Source organism: Lepidochelys kempii, chromosome 1 (assembly GCF_965140285.1).
Source record: "Lepidochelys kempii isolate rLepKem1 chromosome 1, rLepKem1.hap1, whole genome shotgun sequence".
NCBI lineage: Eukaryota > Metazoa > Chordata > Testudines > Cheloniidae > Lepidochelys > Lepidochelys kempii.
Genome location: NC_136380.1, coordinates 2,971,352 through 2,991,993, shown reverse-complemented (window position 1 = coordinate 2,991,993; position 20,642 = coordinate 2,971,352). Strand labels below are relative to the sequence as shown.

At 49.0% G+C, this 20,642-nt stretch overlaps 1 protein-coding gene across 1 annotated transcript; it reads left to right on the top strand.

The window, feature by feature from the left end:
* The first annotated feature begins 263 nt into the window (after nt 1–263).
* Nucleotides 264–1,211, top strand: LOC140913767 (olfactory receptor 52R1). The gene has a single exon (XM_073350598.1). It carries the CDS (start codon nt 264–266, stop codon nt 1,209–1,211), a length of 948 nt encoding a protein of 315 aa, XP_073206699.1.
* The last annotated feature ends 19,431 nt before the right edge of the window (nt 1,212–20,642 follow it).

Below are 20,642 nucleotides of genomic sequence, written 5' to 3'. Positions count from 1 at the left end.
AGAGCACCATAAAATATGGAATTCAGATTAGTAAGGTCATTTGTTCATAGTTCATTTCTCTGAATTATTAAAATATCATTTTTCAGTGTGTGAAGGGCGACCAATCTGCTTCACCCATGAGAACAGCCCCCAGTAGTACATGTATTGTCTCATTTAACACTGTCTCTCCATCCAGGTAATTTTACTGCGACCATCACTCTGGGCATCTACAGGAAGTCATGGAAACACGTGGTACAAGCAGGAGAGAACTTCTCTCCTACTCTATGTCAGATTCCAACACAACCGACTTCACCAACCCCTCCACCTTCATCCTGCTGGGCATTCCTGGCCTGGAGGCAGCCCATGTCTGGATCTCCATCCCCTTCTGCACCATGTTCGCCATCGCCGTCTTGGGGAACTTCACCATCCTCTTCATCGTGAAGACGGAGCCGAGCCTCCATGAGCCCATGTACTATTTCCTCTGCATGCTGGCTGTTACCAACCTGATCCTGTGCACGTCCACCCTGCCCAAAATGCTGGCAATCTTCTGGTTCAATTCCAAGGAGATCAATTTCAATGCCTGCCTCACCCAGATGTACTTCACTCACTGCTTCTCAGTGATGGAGTCTGGAATCTGTGTGGCCATGGCTTTCGATCGCTATGTGGCCATCTGTGATCCCCTGAGACATTCCACCATCCTGACAAACCCTATGGTGGCCAAGATGGGCCTGGCCGTGGTTCTGCGCAGCAGCATATTCATACTGCCCTTTCCCTTCCTGGTAAGACACTGGCCATATTGCACAACCAACATCATCCCCCAGCCGTACTGTTTGCACATAGCCGTGGCGAAGCTGGCCTGTGCCGACACCCATGTCAGTACTTTCTACGGACTCTTTGTGACATTCTGTGTGACTGGTCTGGATGGGATTTTTATCGCTGTGTCCTATACCCAGATCCTCAGGGCCATATTCAGCCTCCCCACAAAAGACGCCCGGCTCAAGACATTTGAAACCTGCGTCTCCCACCTCTGTGTCATTTTAGCCTTTTACATCCCACGTCTTTTCATCTCCCTCATGTACAGATTTGCCCAGAATGTGCCCCTTCCTTTCCACGTTCTCATTGCCAACGTGTACCTCCTGGTGCCCCCCATGCTAAACCCCATCATCTATGGGGTGAGGACCAAAAAGATCCGGGTAAGACTGCTCCGGCTCTTTACTCATAAAGGGGCCTAAAGTTTCCTTCATGTGCTCTGAATCTGAGAATGAGCTCCATGCAGATTTGTCTGGTGACATGGTGCTGGACCCCCTTCCCTGAATCACTTACTGGACAGTGAAATTGACATTAAATCCTTTTTTGGACTTACTGTGCTGTGTCAGTGTGACAAACTGAGGAATCGGTTTGTGTATAGCTCATAGGACTGCCACCATTCTAATTGTTTTTAACTTGACCTCTGAGGCCCCGCATCCTGCCCAGTCTATTCCCCAAAGCCCTGCCCCCTGCCCCACCTCTTTACACAAGGCAGCTTCCCCTGTTCCATCTCCCGAAAGGCCCCGCTCGCTTCTCAGCCTCTTCCTCCCATGCCCCGCCCAAGCTACGCCTTTCCCCCCAAAGCACCATGCTGTTGCTCGCTCCCCTCCTTTCCAACCCCAGCCACTTGCTGGATCATCTCCACCATCCTCCCCTCCCCCACCGCAATCTGGGCTCTCCATGCTGCAGGGCTGGGATGGGATCTGGTGCAGCCTGGCAAGGAACCTGCATTGAGTACAGTGAGGACACAGTGCTGGGGCTGACAGGCCTGTCTGGAGCACAGAGGGAAGCCAGGAAACCCTATAAAATCCGCTGAGCTTTGGGAGCAGGACTGTGAGGCAGGCAGCCGAGATTGTGCACCATAAAGCTTGTGGGCCCCGAAAGCTCAGCTGTAAAGTTCTGAGGAAAGAGACTATTGTGTGGCTTATTTCCTTAGCTTTCAGCAATGGTCTTAAGTTGCAGTGGGGGAGCTCTAGGTTGGATATTAAGAAACACTATTTCAGTAGTGGAGGGGGGGGTGAAGCACTGGAAATGGGTTACATAGGGAGGTGGTGGACTCTCCATCCTGAGAGGTTTTTAAGGCCCGGCTTGACAAAGCCCTGTCTGGGATGTTTTAGTTCATGTTGGTCCTGCTTTGAGCAGGGGGTTGGACTAGGTGACCTCCTGAGGTCCCTTCCAACCTTAATCTTCTATGATTCTATGATTCCACGATATTTGGCTTGTTGAACTCCTCTCCACAGTCATTACTGGAGCAAAGAGCTTAACTGAATGGGATTCACAAATGGATAGGTGGTGCTGGTGACACCACCGTTAATGAAGTTTATCTGACAACATCAGTTAGAAGACCTTATTTTCAGTTTCTTATAAGTTCAAAAAATCTTTAATCATTTGGACTGGAATTTCCCACACTGGGTGTCTGCTTCAGTCTGAATTGGGTTTTTTTGAAACTTACAGGCAAAACAGTTTGTTCTACTTTTCAAATGACATTAGGACAGAAGATGTCTTGTTCATGTTGACATTTTTTATAGTTATTCCAGTTCAGAGCCCTAGCACCTCCATGTCTTACGGGAGATAAAAGTCAGATAGTAACCCTCCTGTTAACAGCCATAGACCTGAAATGCAAGAAGAGGATGTGACAGTCTCTGTGCATTAACAGAGAACTGACTCCTGAAGTCCTTCAGATCTCTTGGGTGAATACCATCTGGTGCTGGTGATTTACTACTGTTATGTTTATCAATTTGTTCCAAAACCTCCCCTTATCACTTGGAGGAAGGTGCTTAGCCAAATGGGATTCAGAAATGGATTGGCCATTGTATGTCGAGATGGAGGCACCACCCTTTGTTTGGGCTCTCTGACTGTGCCACTGAAATGCAGCCAGCTTGGGGTGAGAGGCCATAAACCAGGGTCAACAGGGATTCAGACAAAAGAGAGATATTTTGGCCAGTGATACTGAAGCAAACTCATCACCAGTGGCAAGGGCCCTGAATGTTTAATGGCCGCATAGAGTGGAAAGGACCACAGAGACCTATTCTCTGTCGCATCACGCCCAGGTTGCACTGAGTTTGTTGAGCAGGTGAGTTTCTCAATGAGAGATGGGTACCTGTGAATTCTGGGATGGAAGCATCTTCCCTGGGAATCACCATGAGGTGTCATGACCGACACCTCTCTCACATCAGCTTCTGCAGCAATATCCGACGCCAAAAGACAACACGGCGGGTGCACCGTTTGTAATATAGCTCTGTGCAATCCCAGTGGGGTTTGTTCAGCCTCTAGTGGTGAATCGATCATCTGAATGGGAATAGGCTGGAGACAAACCTGTCTGCACTTCTGTGTTCTGTATCCACCTTTAAGAGTAAACGGTAATTAAGGGAACTTCCTAAAAGAAGATGAAAACACTCAGGCTCTGTGCTCTGTGTTTTGTGTATATTTAATATTAGAGTTGATTATTAAGAAAAATAGAGATAATGTCTTAGCCTCCCTAGGGTCTGATAGACTGTAAATGTCTAGGAGATCTGGGTAGCCAGCACACAGACTGATCTGCAGAAAGATGCCTGAGGGGAGAAAAGAACAATATCTGCAGACGCATGGGGCTGTTGCTAGGAGATGAGAGATCAGTGTGATGGGTTCAGTCACAGAGATCCCCTTGGGACTGTCACCTGGTGTGCTGAAATTACCTCTGAGCCAGTTTTCCCTGCCAGCTTGGGATTTCCAGAACCCTGCCTTATTGAGTCAGACACACTGGCCTGCTGCAACGGAGAGCTAGGATCTGGGCCACCCCCCGAAAGCGGCAGGCTTTAGCTGAAAACAGCTCAGCAGGATACCTGTCTCTAGCACCCAGACACCCAATTTCCAATGAGATCCAAACCCCAAATAAATCCATTTTACTCTGTATAAAGCTTATACAGGGTAAACTCATAAATTGCCCACCGTCTTTGCATTGAAGGATCTTCAAAACACCTAGCAAAGGAAAGTCTCTATGAATATATCCCCATGATACTGATAGGTAAACTGAGGGATGGGGAGAGATGACCTTGGCTAAGGACTCACAGAGAATGACAGACAGAACTGATGGGTCCTGTCTTCCGTGATGTTATCACGGTCTCTCCGTGAGTAGCTGAACACATGGCAAGAAGGAAACAGACTCAATTCTAGCAGGGTCTGTTCATTGGGTGGCTATGACAGAGTTCCCCTGGATGCAGCCTGGAACTGGGGTACCACTGAGCCCTCTGACATACCAATATGGGCCCCCTCTTACACACTGAGGATATGATAAGATGCAATCTTCTCTAGATCTTGCACTTATCCCCATACACATACAGCCATACACATGCAGAGATACACCCAGCTGCAGTTATATGAATACTTTCACTAGCCACTCTCAGCCACTCCCTCAGTGTGTAGATGACAATGAACCCACCTGTGTTCCTGAGCAGATTTCCCTTTTACACTTCAAACAACACACAGTTTCAGGTCGAAAAAGGTAAACAAATTTATTTGCTACAGAAAGATAGATTTTAAGTGATTATAAGTAATATTGCACGGCTCAAAGTTGGTTTCATAAGAAATAAACCAAATCACCTTCTAAGTTCTCTACACTAGATAGGATTTCAATCAAGCAGTGTCTCATCCTGATGATAGAAACAGTCAACCAATCTTGCATACCCAGGCTAAGAATCCCCTTCAGCCTGGGACCACATCCCCAGTTCAGTCCTTGTTGCTAAGTTTTTTTGCAGGTGTTGGGTTGTGGGGGAGTGAGGCCAAGTGATGATGTCGCTTCCACCTTTTACAGTTTCTGTCATATAGAGTGAATTTCATTTTCCCAAAGCAAATGTTCCCAGCACAGTTAGTGGAAAAATACAGGCACAGGATGGAGCCCAGTGTCACATGAACTGGCCTCATGTCCTTGCATGCTTCAGTGATTCATAGCAAGGATCATTACCCATATACTAGCGAGAACATTCACAGGAAAGTCCATCAGGTGGGGATAAGCTTCTTCCAAGGCCTATTGTGTTTCTTAATGGGCCATAATTTGAATGGTTTGTACGGGGAGACTTTGGAAAACCAGTAAAGTGCCTGAAACCACCATGGCTTATTGCTAAAAGTAGCCAAGTCAGCAGGCTGTAAATTGGCCATTCAGCAGTCAAGGTTGAGCCAAGGCGGGTGGGGGTGGGGGGAACCACAGAGAGGGCAGCTTGATCCCACGTCCTTTCTGATAAGAATTGTGTTGACGTTGCTGATACATGCATTTTAGAAGAGCAGGATGTGCTCCAGGAATGTCTATTGGGGTCTCAAGGCTGCAAACTCAGGAAAAACCCACACCTGGTTAATCAATAATCAAAAGAAACCCTCTTGCTTGCCCATTGGAATTGCTTGCTTAACAAGTTTTCTTTAAGGGACATGTCATTCTATTACTAATGTATAAATAAGCGGGGGGGGGGGGGGAGGTTGAGGTGGTGGGACTCTTCGGGACTGGTCTCTTCCTCTGGATGCATCTTGTGTTCCCCACTGGCAGACGGGCTGCCGCTGTGCCACTCGAAAGCCACACTCAGCTTTGGTAATGATCAAGGATTGGGGGTGTTTTATTAACCTGTTGCGGACGTGTGTATAAGTGCTTGAGACTAAGTAAAGTTTAGCTTTAAGTGAAAGCACTCGTGTGTTGTCCTGTTTGTGGCAGCCATCTATCGGTGGGACGGCCTTGCCTCCCCTGATTTATTTCTTGACACCACCTCGAACAGAGTAAAAGTTACCAAGAGCTTTGGGTTGAAAGAACTCTGGGTTACAGGTTTATCCACAATGTGATGGGTAGACTGGATGTAAACTACATTGTGGCTGTTACCAAGGAGCAAAGAAGTTTGAAATACTGGTACGTATTGGTACAGAATGTTATATATCACCCCTTAATTTACTGCAGAAGTGTTAGTCACTGACTGAGGCAGAAGCAGTGTGCCCAAGGCCCTCTTTAGATTTTGACCATTCAACTCCCAAGTGTTGCAAACATTGTAGTTTTACCCACAGGTGCTCTTGAAAAGTTGTATACTTTTACCACTTTGTAGATCAGCCCAGTGATCTCAAAACTCAGCCTTCTCTGGGTCACTAGAAAACCTCTCCTTTTATCTCTTCAGCATTGTTAACCTTTGTACTTTTCCAACAGGCAACTCAATAGAGATATTCATCAATGCCACGAGGACGTGTGCCTCAGTTTCTCCTTCCACGCAGGAGATCAGGTTTAATTATGTTTTCCCTACTCTGACAAGCATTGAGCCTGTTTACAGGTGTTAGCTGAGAAGGAGTGTCCTCAGACGTTATCACTGGTTTCCGATATATTGTTATTGTACCACATCTTTTGTTTGGACAGTTTGTTTTTTTCAAGACTCACTGTGTCTTTCAACTCCTCCCTGAACCTTACCATGTGTTTAGTTACTGTTCCCTCCCCACCCTTAGTGTCCCCTTCAGTAAGGATCTCAGGCTAAGGTTATCTTTGGGGTCTTGAAAAGCCAGGGTCTGGTGAGGTAAGGATGTAAGAGGACTTTGTATGTTAGCTAGCCCTCTGTGGAGCTTCTTCTCAACCCCAGAGTTATGCCCATGAAAAAATCCGCCCCTCACGTGTACTGTTCCTGTGATCTCAACTTCAAGCACTAGGTCCTTTCCCATCTCCCTATCCTCGAAGGTTGTGATCTCTACTCTCTGGGGGAAGAGGAGTGTCCTTTCTCAGCAGCACTTTCATAGCTCTTTCTGTTTCTTACCACCCCAGGGAATTTCCTCCTACCCTCTGTCTGATGGGTCATTAGCATTTTCACAGACAACCACTTCTTTAGTAGGATCTGCATCCTGTTTGAAAAAGACAGAGTTTGTTTCCACAAGAACATCAGGAACAAAGGGCTGAAAAATGAGGGCCTCAATTGGAGTGCCCTCCGTCACCCCTCTGTCTGTCCGTGACCGCTGAGTCCTGTGACTGCTCCCTTCTGCGAGGTCAGCGACACAGATCCCTCTCACAGCCTGAGTGCCTGGGTGCCCAGATGTTCGATCAGCTGCTCTGTCCTGGGCACCCTCCCCCAAGTGACCAGTGAGGAGACGTTCTTCTACTGAAGGGGTGGGTAAACTTTTTGACCTGAGGGCCACATCGGGGTTTTCAAATGGTATGGAGGGTCGGGTAGGGAAGTCTGTGCCTCCCCAAACAGCCTGGCCCCTGGCCCCTGTCCACTCCCCTTCCCACTTCCCACCCCCTGACTGTCCCCTTCAGAACTCCTGACCTATTCAACCCCCCCTGCTCCTTGTCTCCTGCCCACCGCCTCCCGGGACCCCCCCCGCACCAAACTGCCCCCCAGGACCTCACCCCCATCCAACTCTCCTGCTTCCTATCCCCTGACTGCCCTGACCACTATCCATACCCCCGCCCCCTGACTGCCCCCCTCAGAACTCCTGACCCTTCCAACCCCCCACTCCTTGTCCCCTGACTGCCCCCTCCCAAGACCCCCTGTCTCAAACCACCCCCTCCCAGGACCCCACTCCCTATCCAACCCCTCTGCTCCCTGTCCCATGACTGTCCTGACCCCAGATCAGCTGCTCTGTCCTGGGCACCCTCTCCCAAGTGACCAGTGAGGAGGTGTTCTTCTACTGAAGGGTTGGGCAAACCTTTTGGCCTGAGGGCCACATCGGGGTTGTCAAACAGTATGGAGGGTCGGGTAGAGAAGTCTGTGCCTCCCCAAACAGCCTGGCCCCTGGCCCCTATCCACTCCCCTTCCCACTTCCCACCCCCTGACTGTCCCCTTCAAAACTCCTGACCTATTCAGCCCCCCCTGCTCCTTGTCTTCTGCCCGCCCCTTCCTTGGACCCCCCCGCACCAAACTGCCCCCCAGGACCTCACCCCCATCCAACTCTCCTGCTTCCTATCCCCTGACTGCCCTGACCACTATCTATACCCCCGCCCCCTGACTGCCCTGACTGCCCTGACCACTATCTATACCCCCGCCCCCTGACTGCCCACCTCAGAACTCCTGACCCATCCAACCCCCCAGTCCTTGTCCCCTGACTGCCCCCTCCCAAGACACCCTGTCTCAAACCACCCCCCCCCAGGTCCCCACTCCCTATCTAACCCCTCTGCTCCCTGTCCCATGACTGGCCTGACCCCTGTCCACACCCCTACCCCCTGACAGGTTCTCCAGAACCCCTATCTCCTGACCGCCCCCCCAAACCTCCATGCCATCCAACCGTCCTCTGTCCCCTGACTGCCCCCCAGGACCTCCTGCCCCTTATCCAACTCCCCTCCTCCCCCTTACCAGGCCACTCAGAGCGGCAGGACAGGCTTATTGGAAAGCCTGGGAGGTGAGCAGGCAGAAGCTAGCTTCCCTGGCCGGGAGCTCAGGGGCTGGGCAGGACGGTCCCATGGGCCGGATGTGGCCCGCGGACCATAGTTTGCCCACCTCTGTTCTACTCCCATTGTTTCCTCCTCCGGGCCCCTCATCCCCAACCACAAGGCACATCTCGCTATGCTCCCTCGAGTGGGATCTCTCCCTGATTCAGATGTAATAGGCTTGCAGCTAACAGCTGGAAGAGAATTCTCACTGACTGCAAGTATCCTCCCCTCCCTCCCGGAGGAGTTCTCACCTTCAGCTGCAGGGCAGGAGCTGATCTGAACAACTCTCACCCCTGGAAGCATGCAGCTTCCCCCTGCTGCAGAGGATTCAAAGAGACTCTCTGCCATTGCCTCTGAAGTGCCTGGGACTTTCCCCTTTCCCTCTGGGGTCCCAGCAGAACGCTCCTTCTTCCTGCAGGCAGACACTTTAACAGCCTGAGCTACTCGGAAGAAATCATTCCCAATCAGCATTTCAACAGGGTTATCATCTGCTACCCCCACTGATAACACAGCTTCCAAACCCCCAGCAAGACAAGGGCAAGACAGTACAGCTCTGAGGTCCTAGGCTGGGGAACTGGGGGAACTGTCTGGAGCCTCTCTATGGTTGGTTCATGAGTGACAAATCAAAGTTATCACATAACTTCATGAGTGTGTGTCTCTGTTTGTGTATGACTGTGTAAGTGCAAGACCTGGAGGGGCTTGCTGCTTTTCACAACCTCACAGGCTGTTTCAGGTTGCAACCTACAGAAGTCTGTCACGCCCCCCACCCAATGAACAGGCCCTACGACAGTATGAGTCCATTTCCCACTTATCATGCCCTCAGTTACTGATGGGGAAACCATTTTTATGGCAGAAAACTCAGAACTCCTGGGTCTGTCATTCTGTTTGATTTTTGCCAAGTCATGTGTTCCTCTACCTCAGTTTACTTATGGACATAATGGGGATATGTCCATAGTGACTTTCCTTTGCTAGTCTTTTGAAGATCCTTCAATGAAAGGTTCTATGTGGTATGATAATAGTTACTGATGAGAATTACTGATCTCTGATTCTGTAGCAAAAATCCCTTGTCCCTACAGAAAGTGTATGTGTCTCCACTCAGTCATCTTTCTCCAGATCTGTCTGTCTACTATCTACCTATCCATCCTGGGCATTTAGACAACATCAGAGCCTATGAGACCTAGTCACTTTCCCTAGGTTTCTTAGTAATCAACTATAATTTGTAAATATACACAAATACACAGAGCAGCCAATTCCTCTCTGACTCAGTGGAGAGCCCAAGAGTTCTCATCTCCCTTTGGAAAGGTCCCATAATTATTGGTTGTTGTTGAAGCTGAATAACAAACACAGAAGTACAGACATGGAAACAGAGGCATGAGCTAGAGAGTGTCTGGTCTCCAGCCTGTCTCCATCCAGATGCTGCTTCCCCCCTAGAGGCTGAGTGAACCCCACTGGGTTTGCACAGAGCTATATTATAAGCAATGCACACCACTGTCAGCTCTTGGTGTGGGATGTTGCTGCAGATGCTGGGGTGAGAGAGGTGTGGGTCACGGATACCTGAGGGGGATTCCCAGCAAAGAGGCTTCCATCTCAGAAATCACAGGTACCTATCTCTTTTGGTTCGACAAACCAAGTGCAATGTATGCATGATGGGACAGAGAGTAGGTCTGAATTCATTTCTGCTCTGCACAGCCACTAAATATCCCAGGGCCCTTGCCGCAGGTGCTGAATTTGCACTAGTATCATGGGCCAAAATGCCCCTCTTTACTGTGCCCCTCGGTGATGGGCTCCAGCCCTAAGGTGGCTTCATTTTCGTCGTACAGTGGATCCTTCAGGATGAAAGCTGTTAGTCGAGGTCCAGTACAAGGCCAGAATCGGAGGCCGCGGGCGATAGTTTGCTCAGGTTCCAGTGAAGTGCTATGGCACCCCCGCTATTGTGTTTTAATTGTAGACGAGCCCTCAAGCAGATCTTCCAAAAAAAATCCAATCTGGAGTAAGAACTGAGTAAAATCTCAGGGGACAACTGTGTGTTAATGCACAGACACTGTCACTTCCTTGTCTTGCAATTTAGGGCTTTGGCTGTTAACTGGGTGGTGTGGGGGGGGTGTTATCAGGCTTTATCTGCTGAAAAGCATGGAGGTGCTAGGGCTCCTTGTTAGGATATAGATATTCAGGCCTGTCTGTAAAGGCCTGTACTCTACAGGCCTTTGGGGGGAGGGATAGCTCAGTGGTTTGAGCTTTGGCCTGCTAAACCCAGGGCTGTGAGTTCAATCCTTGAGGGGGACATCTAGGGATCTGGGGCAAAAAATTGGGGATTGGTCCTGCTTTGAGCAGGGGGTTGGACTAGATGACCTCCAGAGGTCCCTTCCAACCCTGATATTCTATTATTCTAAGAATTTAGGTGTATTCTTATCACTTGGCTAGTGATAGAGTTATAAAAGAAAGAATCAAAACCACTATCTGCCGGTGTAAGGGCCTTCTCTTACTGTGACAGTCTGAGGCCCTGTTCTTAGGCTCAGGCCTTTGGCTAAGCAGCAGAGGCAGCCATAAGCTGGGAAGCGACCGGTCACCTCCTCACATCCCAAACTAGTCACACTGAAATAAGGTGCTATTGGGCTGTTAGGCACTATCAGGACAGGATTGTATTCCTATCACCTCCAGAGAAAGGGAAGTGCCTAGAAAATGTAAAAGGAAACTTAGTTTGATAGCATCCTGTCTGGCAAGAACTCACTTATCAATAGCTGGGATGTGAAATCCTCATTTCTGTATTGTTTTGTCATTATAGTTCCCACTTTGCTATTGTTTGTCTGTATAATCTCTGTCTGGTTCTGTGATTGTTCCTGTCTGCTGTATAATTAATTTTGCTGGGTGTAAACTAATTGAGGTGGTGGGATATAATTGGTTACATAATCATGTTACAATATGTTAGGATTGGTTAGTTAAATTTCAGGAAAATGATTTGTTAAGGTATAGCTAAGCAGAACTCAAGTTTTACTATATAATCTGTAGTCAGTGAGGAAGTGACTGGGTGGGGGTGGGCATGTGGGTGTGTGAGATGGGAACAGGGAATGGGGGTAAGAACATTGGAATCATGTTTTGCTAAAGGGGGAGATGGGAACAGGGAATGGGGGTAAGAAAATTGGAATCATGTTTTGCTAAAGGGGGAAATGGGAACAGGGAATGGGAGTAAGGAAGTTGGAATCATGCTTGGCTAAGGGCAGGAATGGGAACAGGGACACAGGTGTAAGGCTCTGTGGTGTCAGAGCTGGGAAGGAGGATACTAAGGAAGGAAACTGGAATCATGCTTGCTGGAAGTTCACCCCAATAAACATCGAATTGTTTGCACCTTTGGACTTCGGGTATTGTTGCTCTTGTTGATGCGAGAAGGACCAGGGAAGTAAGTGGGTGAAGGAATAAGCCCCCTAACACTCCTCACTAGCTTAAATATGACAATTTTTCAACATGGGCAAGACATCTACCCCAGCTTCATTCTAAAAGTCAGCTGAACTGTTATGCCATGAAACTTTCAAAATTCTATTCAGCTGGAAGTAGACACCCAGCTTGGGAAACTTCAGGTTAATGTTTGGCAAATTTATACCCAACTGAAAATGAAGTCTTGTCATTCAAGGTGTCAGACAGACTGAACTATGCCATTAAAACTATGGAGGAACGTTACCACATAGATCAAGAGGCAATGGGTTTGAACTACAGCATAGCAGGTTTGGGGTTTTTATCTCAGATAAACTTCCCAACTGTAAGAACAGGAGGCCAATGGAACAGACACCCAGGGAGGTTGTGGAAAGTCCTTCACTGGACATTTTCAACAGGAGGCTGGATAGTCATCTGTCTTAATGGTTTAGACACAACAAATCCTGTATCTTGGCAGGGGTTTAGACTCGTTGATCATTGCAGCCACCTTCTAACCCTGTCAATCTTTGATTCCATGATATAAAATCCTAGTGTCAACCAGGTCTTACTCAAACACAAGTTATGGAGCTCAGTACTGAGGTAACTGGGTGAAATTTAAATCCCTGTGTAATACAGAAGGTCAGACTGGATGATCTGATGGTCCCTTCTGTGTAAAACTCCTGTCAAGGTGGTTATATTCTGTCACTGAAACTGAGAGTATGTCTACGCTACAAAATTAGGTCGAATTTATAGAAGTCGTTTTTTTAGAAATCGGTTTCATATATTCGAGTATGTGTGTCCCCACACAAAATGTTCTAAGTGCATTAAGTGCATTAGCTTGGCAGAGTGCTTCTACAGTACCGAGGCAAGCGTCGACTTCCGGAGCATTGCACTGTGGGTAGCTATCCCACAGTTCCCGCAGTCTCCGCTGCCCATTGGAATTCTGGGTTGAGATCCCAATGCCTGATGGGGCAAAAAGCATTGTCACAAGTGGTTCTGGGTACATGTTGTCAGGCCCTCTCTTCCCTCCCTCCCTCTGTGAAAGCAACGGCAGACAATCGTTTTGCGCCTTTTATCCTGAGTTACCTGTGCAGACGCCATACCACGGCAAGCATAGAGCCCGCTCAGCTCACTGTCACCGTATGTCTCCTGGGTGCTGGCAGACGCGGAACGGCATTGCTACACAGCAGCAGCAACCCCTTGCCTTGTGGCAGCAGACGGTGCAATAGGACTGGTAGCTGTCATCGTCATGTCCGAGGTGCTCCTGGCCGCGTCGGTCAGGAGTGCCTGGGCAGACATGGGTGCAGGGACGAAATTAGGAGTGATTCGACCAGGTCATTCACTTTAGTCCTGCGGGCAGTCCTATTGTACCATCTTATGGTGAGCAGGCAGGAAATATGGATGGCTAGCAGTCCTATTGCACCATCTTCTGCCGAGCAGCCAAGAGATGTGAATGGCTTGCAGTACTTCTGCACCATCTGCTGCCAGCCAAAGATGTAAAAGATAGATGGAGTGGATCAAAACAAGAAATAGACCAGATTTGTTTTGTATTCATTTGCTCCCTCCCTCCATGAAGTCCTGCCTGAAATATGAGAGGGCGGGATAGCTTAGTGGGTTGAGCACTGGCCTGCTAAACCCAGAGTTTTGAGTTCAATCCTCGAGGGGCCATTCTATGTAACAGTTGTTTTTGTTTCTCCTTGATGTAAAGCCACCCCCTTTGTTGATTTTAATTCCCTGTAAGCCAACCTGTAAGCCATGTCGTCAGTCGCCCCTCCCTCCGTCAGAGCAATGGCAGACAATCGCTCCGCGCCTTTTTTCTGTGCAGACGCCATACCACAGCAAGCCTGGAGCCCGCTCAGATCACTTTGGCAATTAGGAACGCATTAAACACCACACACATTATCCAGCAGTATATGCAGCTCCAGAACCTGGCAAAGCGAAACCGTGCGAGCAGGCAACGTCAGCGTAGTGACGAGAGTGATGGGGACACAGACTCTCAAAGCACGGGCCCTGGCAATGCATGCATCATGGTGCTAATGGGGCAGGTTCGTGCCATGGAAACTGATTCTGGGCTCGGGAAACAAGCACAGACTGGTGGGACCGCATAGTGTTGCAGGTCTGGGACGATTCCCAGTGGCTGCAAAACTTTCGCATGCGTAAGGGCACTTACATGGAACTTTGTGACTTGCTTTCCCCTGCCCTGAAGTGCATGAATACCAAGATAAGAGCAGCCCTCACAGTTGAGAAGCGAGTGGCGATAGCCCTGTGGAAGCTTGCAATGCCAGACAGCTACCGGTCAGTCGGGAATCAATTTGGAGTGGGCAAATCTACTGTGGGGCCAGTGTGATGCAAGTAGCCCACGCAATCAAAGATCTGCTGATGTCAAGGGTCGTGACCCTGGGAAATGTGCAGGTCATAGTGGATGGCTTTGCTGAAATGGGATTCCCTAACTGTGGTGGGGCCAGAGACGGAACCCATATCCCTATCTTGGCACCGGAGCACCAAGCCGCCGAGTACATAAACCGCAAGGGGTACTTTTCGATAGTGCTGCAAGCTCTGGTGGATCACAAGGGATGTTTCACCAACATCAGCGTGGGATGGCCGGGAAAGGTACATGACGCTCGCATCTTCAGGAACTCTGGTCTGTTTCAAAAGCTGCAGGAAGGGACTTTATTCCCAGACCAGAAAATAACTGTTGGGGATGTTGAAATGCCTATAGTTATCCTTGGGGACCCAGCCTACCCCTTAATGCCATGGCTCATGAAGCCGTACACAGGCAGCCTGGACAGTAGTCAGGAGCTGTTCAACTACAGGCTGAGCAAGTGCAGAATGGTGGTAGAATGTGCATTTGGACGTTTAAAGGCACGCTGGAGCAGTTTACTGACTCACTTAGACCTCAGCGAAACCAATATTCCCACTGTTATTACTGCTGGCTGTGCGCTCCGCAATATCTGTAAGAGTGAGGGGGAGACGTTTATGGTGGGGTGGGAGGTTGAGGCAAATCACCTGGCTGCTGGTTACGCGCAGCCAGACACCAGGGCGGTTAGAAGAGCACAGGAGGGCACGGTACGCATCAGAGAAGCTTTGAAAACCAGTTTCATGACTGGCCAGGCTACGGTGTGAAAGTTCTCTTTGTTTCTCCTTGATGAAACCCCCTGCCCCTTGGCTCACTCTACTTCCCTGTAAGCTAACCACCCTCCCCTCCTCCCTTCAATCACCGCTTGCAGAGGCAATAAAGTCATTGTTGCTTCACATTCATGCATTCTTTATTCATTCATTACACAAATAGGGGGATGACTACCAAGGTAGCCCAGGAGGGGTGGTGGAGGAGAGAAGCACTGGGAGGGGTGGTGGAGGAGGGAAGGACAAGGACACACAGCACTTTAAAAGTTTAAAAGTTTAAAACTTATTGAAGGCCAGCCTTTTGTTGCTCTGTCAATCCTCTGGGGTGGAGTGCCTGGGTGGCCGGAGGCACCCCCACTGCGTTCTTGGGCATCTGGGTGAGGAGGCTATGGAACTTGGGGAGGAGGGTGTCTGGTTACACAGGGGCTGTAGCGGGGGTCTGTGCTCCTGATGCCTTTCCTGCAGCTCAACCATACACTGGAGCGCATTACTTTGATCCTCCAGCAGCCTCAGCATTGAATCCTGCCTCCTCTCATCACGCTGCTGCCACCTTTCAGCTTCAGCCCTCTCTTCAGCCCGCCACTTACTCTCTTCGGGCCACCACCTCTCCTCCCGGTCATTTTGTGCTTTCCTGCACTCTGACATTGTCTGCCTCCATGCATTCATCTGTGCTCTGTCAGTGTGGGAGGACAGCATGAGCTCAGAGAACATTTCATCAGGAGTGCGTTTTTTTCACCTTCTAATCTTCGTTAGCCTCTGGGAAGGAGAAATTCCTGTGATCCTTGAAACACATGCAGCTGGTGGAGAAAAAAAAGGGACAGTGGTATTTAAAAAGACACATTTTATAGAACAATGGGTACACTCTTTCACAGTAAACCTTGCTGTTAACATTACATACATAGCATGTGTACTTTCATTCCAAGGTTGCATTTTGCCTCCCCCCACCACGTGGCTAGCCCCTCCCCTCTCCCCGTGGCTAACAGTGGGGAACATTTCTGTTCAGCCACAGGCAAACAGCCCAGTAGGAACGGGCACCTCTGAATTTCCCCTTAAGAAAAGCATCCTATTTCAACGAGGTGACCATGAATAATATCCCTCTCCTGAGGATGAGTGGTCACTTTAAATAATCTATTACCAGCAGGAGAGTGGGTTTGTGTGTGTGTGTGGGGGGGGAGTTTGTGTGAGAAAACCTGGATTTGTGCTGGAAATGGCCCAACTTGATTATCATACACATTGTAAGGAGAGTGATCACTTTAGATAAGCTATTAGCAGCAGGAGAGTGGGGTGGGAGGAGGTATTTTTTCATGCTTTGTGTGTATATAAAAAGATCTTCTACACTTTCCACAGTATGCATCCGATGAAGTGAGCTGTAGCTCACGAAAGCTTATGCTCAAATAAATTGGTTAGTCTCTAAGGTGCCACAAGTACTCCTTTTCTTTCTCCTGAGGATAACACAGAGAGATACAAACGGATGTTGTTTGAACGCCAGCAAACATACACTGCAATGCTTTGTTCTACAATGATTCCCGAGTACGTGCTACTGGCCTGGTGTGGTAAAGTGTCCTACCATGGTGGACGGAATAAGACTGCCCTCCCCAGAAACCTTTTGCAAAGGCTTTGGGAGTACATCCAGGAGAGCCACAAATGCCAGGGCAAATTAATCATTAAACATGCTTTATTTTAAACCATGTATAGTATATTAAAAGGTACACTCACCGGAGGTCCCTTCTCTGCCTGCAGGTTCGGGACACAGCTTTGGGTGAGTTCGGGGGGTACTGGCTCCAGGTCCAGGGTGAGAAACTGTTCCTAGCTGTTGGGAAAACCGGTTTCTCCGCTTGCTTGCTGTGAGCTATCTACAACCTCATCATCATCATCATCATCTTTCTCATCCCCAAAACCTGCTTCTGTGTTGCCCCCGTCTCCACTGAAGGAGTCAAACAACACAGCTGGGATAGTGGTGGCTGAACCCCCTAAAATGGCATGCAGTTCATCATAGAAGGAGCATGTTTGGGGCTCTGACCCGGAGTGGCCGTTTGCCTCTCTGGTTTTCTGGTAGGCTTTGCCTCAGCTCCTTAAGTTTCACGCGGCACTGCTTCGGGTCCCTGTTATGGCCTCTGTCCTTCATGCCCTGGGAGATTTTGACAAAGGTTTTGGCATTTCGAAAACTGGAATGGAGTTCTGATAGCACGGATTCCTCTCCTCATACAGCGATCAGATCCTGTACCTCCCGTTCGGTCCATGCTGGAGTTCTTTTGCGATTCTGGGACACCATCATGGTCACCTCTGCTGTGAACCAGCTGAGCAGCTAATAGCAGAGCGGCTAACAGAGGGAGTTTGCCTGGGAGTTCACCCGGGGAGAGCCTGCTGAGGCTTACATCTTGCCGGCTTCTCTGAGTAGTTATTACAACTCCTGAGGAAGCTCGTAGAAGGAAGGTAATATGGACGGGGGGTGTTCAGCTGTTGTGACCTGCACTGGATGTGCCACGTTTGTCTTTCTTCCACAGGACAGAAGCGACTTTGTCTGTACAAAGTGCAAGCTGGTCTCCATATTGGAAGAGAAGGTTCAAGGTCTGGAGCAACAGGTATCGACCCTGCATTGCATAAGAGAAACTGAAGATTTCCTGGAAAGATGTCAGGATATGCTTCAATGGGCACAATGTTCTGAAGATTCAGAGCAGGCTGTGCAGCGGGGACAGGAGGACGGTGAAGAAATTTGGCAGCATGTGACCTCCAGAAGAAGAAAGGCCATGTACCAGCAACACAGATACAGGTAAGTAACCATTTTCATGTTCTCTCCACAGATACTAATGCAGAGAGTGGACTAGATGATACATCTGAGGAAAGGGAACAGAAGGAGACTCCGCCAATTGGAAGGCATGAGATGCACTGTCCTAGGGTTGGGGGTTCCATGACCACCGCTCCGAAGAGAAGGAGGCGGGTGATGGTTGTCGGGGACTCTCTCCTCAGGGGGACTGAGTCATCTATCTGCCGCCCCAACCGGGAAAACCAAGATGTCTGCTGCTTGCCAGGAGCTAGGATTCACGATATGATGGAGAGACTGCTGAGATTCATCAAGCCCTCGGATCACTACCCCTTCCTGCTTCTCCACGTGGGCACCAATGTTACTGCCAAGAATGATCTTGAGCAGATCACTGCAGACTATGGGGCTCTGGGAAGAAGGATAAAGGAGTTTGAGGTGCAAGTGGTCTTCTCGTCTATCCTCCCTGTGGAAGGAAAAGGCTTGGGTAGAGACCATCGAATCGTGGAAGTCAACAAATGGCTACGCAGGTGGTATTGGAGAGAAGGCTTTCGATTCTTTGACCATGGGATGGTGTTCCAAGAAGGAGGAGGGCTAGGCAGAGATGGGATCCACCTAATGAAGAGAGGGAAGAGCATTATTTGCCAGCAGGCTGGCTAACCTAGTGAGGAGGGCTTTAAACCTGTTCACCGGGGGAAGGAAACCAAAGCCCTGAGGTAAGTGGGGAATTGGGATACCGGGAGGAAGCATGAGAAGGAGCACATAAGAGGGCAGGGCTCCTGCCTCATACTGAGAAAGAGGGATGATCAGCGAGTTATGTCAAGTGCCTATACACAAATGCAAGAAGCCTCAGAAACAAGCAGGGAGAACTGGAAATCCTGGCACAGTCAAGGAATTAGGATGTGATTGGAATAACAGAGACTTGGTGGGATAACTCACATGACTGGAGTACTGTCATGGATGGGTATAAACTGTTCAGGAAGGACAGGCAGGGCAGAAAAGGTGGGGGAGTTGCACTGTATGTAAGGGAGCAGTACGACTGTTCAGAGCTCCAGTATGAAACTGCAGACAAACCTGAGTGTCTCTGGATTAAGTCTAGAAGCATGAGCAATAAGGATGATGTCGTGGTGGGAGTCTGCTATCGACCACCAGACCAGGGGGATGAGGTAGACCAGGCTTTCTTCTAGCAACTCACAGAAGTTACTAGATCGCAGGCCCTGGTTCTCATGGGAGACTTCAATCACCCTGATATCTGCTGGGAGAGCAATACAGCGGTGCACAGAAAATCCAGGAACTGTTTGGAAAGTGTAGGGGACAACTTCCTGGTGCAAGTGCTGGAGGAACCAATGAGGGGCAGATCTCTTCTTCACCTGCTGCTCACAAACCAGGAAGAATTAGTAGGGGAAGCAAAAGTGGATGGGAACCTGGGAGGCAGTGACTATGAGATGGTCGAGTTCAGGATCCTGACACAGGGAAGAAAGGAGAGCAGCAGAATATGCACCCTGGACTTCAGAAAAGCAGACTTTGACTCCCTCAGGCAACTGATGGGCAGGATCCCCTGTAAGAATAACATGAGGGAGAAAGTAGCCCAGGAGAGCTGGCTGTATTTTAAAGAATCCTTATTGAGGTTACAGGGACAAACCATCCCGATGTGTTGAAAGAATAGTAAATATGGCAGGCGACCAGCTTGGTTTAACAGTGAAATCCTTGCTGATCTTAAGCACAAAAAAGAAGCTTACAAGAAGTGGAAGATTGGACAAATCACCAGGGAAGATTATAAAAATATTGCTTGGGCATGCAGGAGTGAAATCAGGAAGGCCAAATCACACCTGGAGTTGCAGCTAGCAAGAGATGTTAAGAGTAACAAGAAGGGTTTCGTCAGGTATGTTAGCAACAAGAAGAAAGTCAAGGAAAGTGTGGGCACCTTACTGAATGAGGGGGGCAATCTAGTGACAGAGGATGTGGCAAAAACTAATGTACTCAATGCTTTTTTTGCCTCTGTCTTCACAAACAAGGTCAGCTCCCAGACTACTGTGCTGGGCAGCACAGCATGGGGAAGAGGTGACCAGCCCTCTGTGGAGAAAGAAGTGGTTCGGGACTATTTAGAAAAGCTGGACGTGCACAAGTCCATGGGGCCCAATTTGTTGCATCCGAGAGTGCAAAAGGAGTTGGCGGATGTGATTGCAGAGCCATTGGTCATTATCTTTGAAAACTCATGGCGATCCGGGGAAGTCCTGGACGACTGGAAAAAGGCTAATGTAGTGCCCATCTTTAAAAAAAGGGAAGAAGGAGGATCCTGGGAACTACAGGTCAGTCAGCCTCACCTCAGTCCCTGGAAAAATCATGGAGCAGGTCCTCAAGGAATCCATTCTGAAGAGCTTAGAGGAGAGGAAAGTGATCAGGAACAGTCAGCATGGTTTCAACAAGGGCAAGTCATGCCTGACGAATCTAATTGCCTTCTATGATGAGATAACTGTCTCTGTGGATGAGGGGAATGTGGTGAACATGTTGTTCCTTGACTTTAGCAAAGCTTTTGACACCGTCTCCCACAGTATTCTTGTTAGCAAGTGAAAGAAGTATGGGCTGGATGAATGGACTATAAGGTAGATAGAAAGCTGGCTAGATTGCTGGGCTCAATGGGTAGTGATCAATGGCTCCATGTCTAGTTGGCAGCCGGTATCAAGTGGAGTGCCCCAAGTGTCGGTCCTGGGGCTGGTTTTGTTCAATATCTTCATAAATGATCTGGAGGATGGTGTGGGTTGCACCCTCAGCAAGTTTGCAGATGACACTAAACTGGGAGGAGAGGTAGATACACTGGAGGGTAGGGATAGGATACAGAGGGACCTAGACAAATTAGAGGATTGGGTCAAAAGAAATCTGATGAGGTTCAACAAGGACAAGTGTAGAGTCCTGCACTTGGGATGGAGGAATCCCATGCACCGCTACAGACTAGGGACCGAATGGCTCGGCAGCAGTTCTGCAGAAAAGGACCGGGGG

What these genes read in the sequence shown, in the direction of transcription:
- LOC140913767 (XM_073350598.1), top strand. Translation starts at nt 264, where the DNA reads ATGTCAGATTCCAACACAACCGACTTCACCAACCCCTCCACCTTCATC.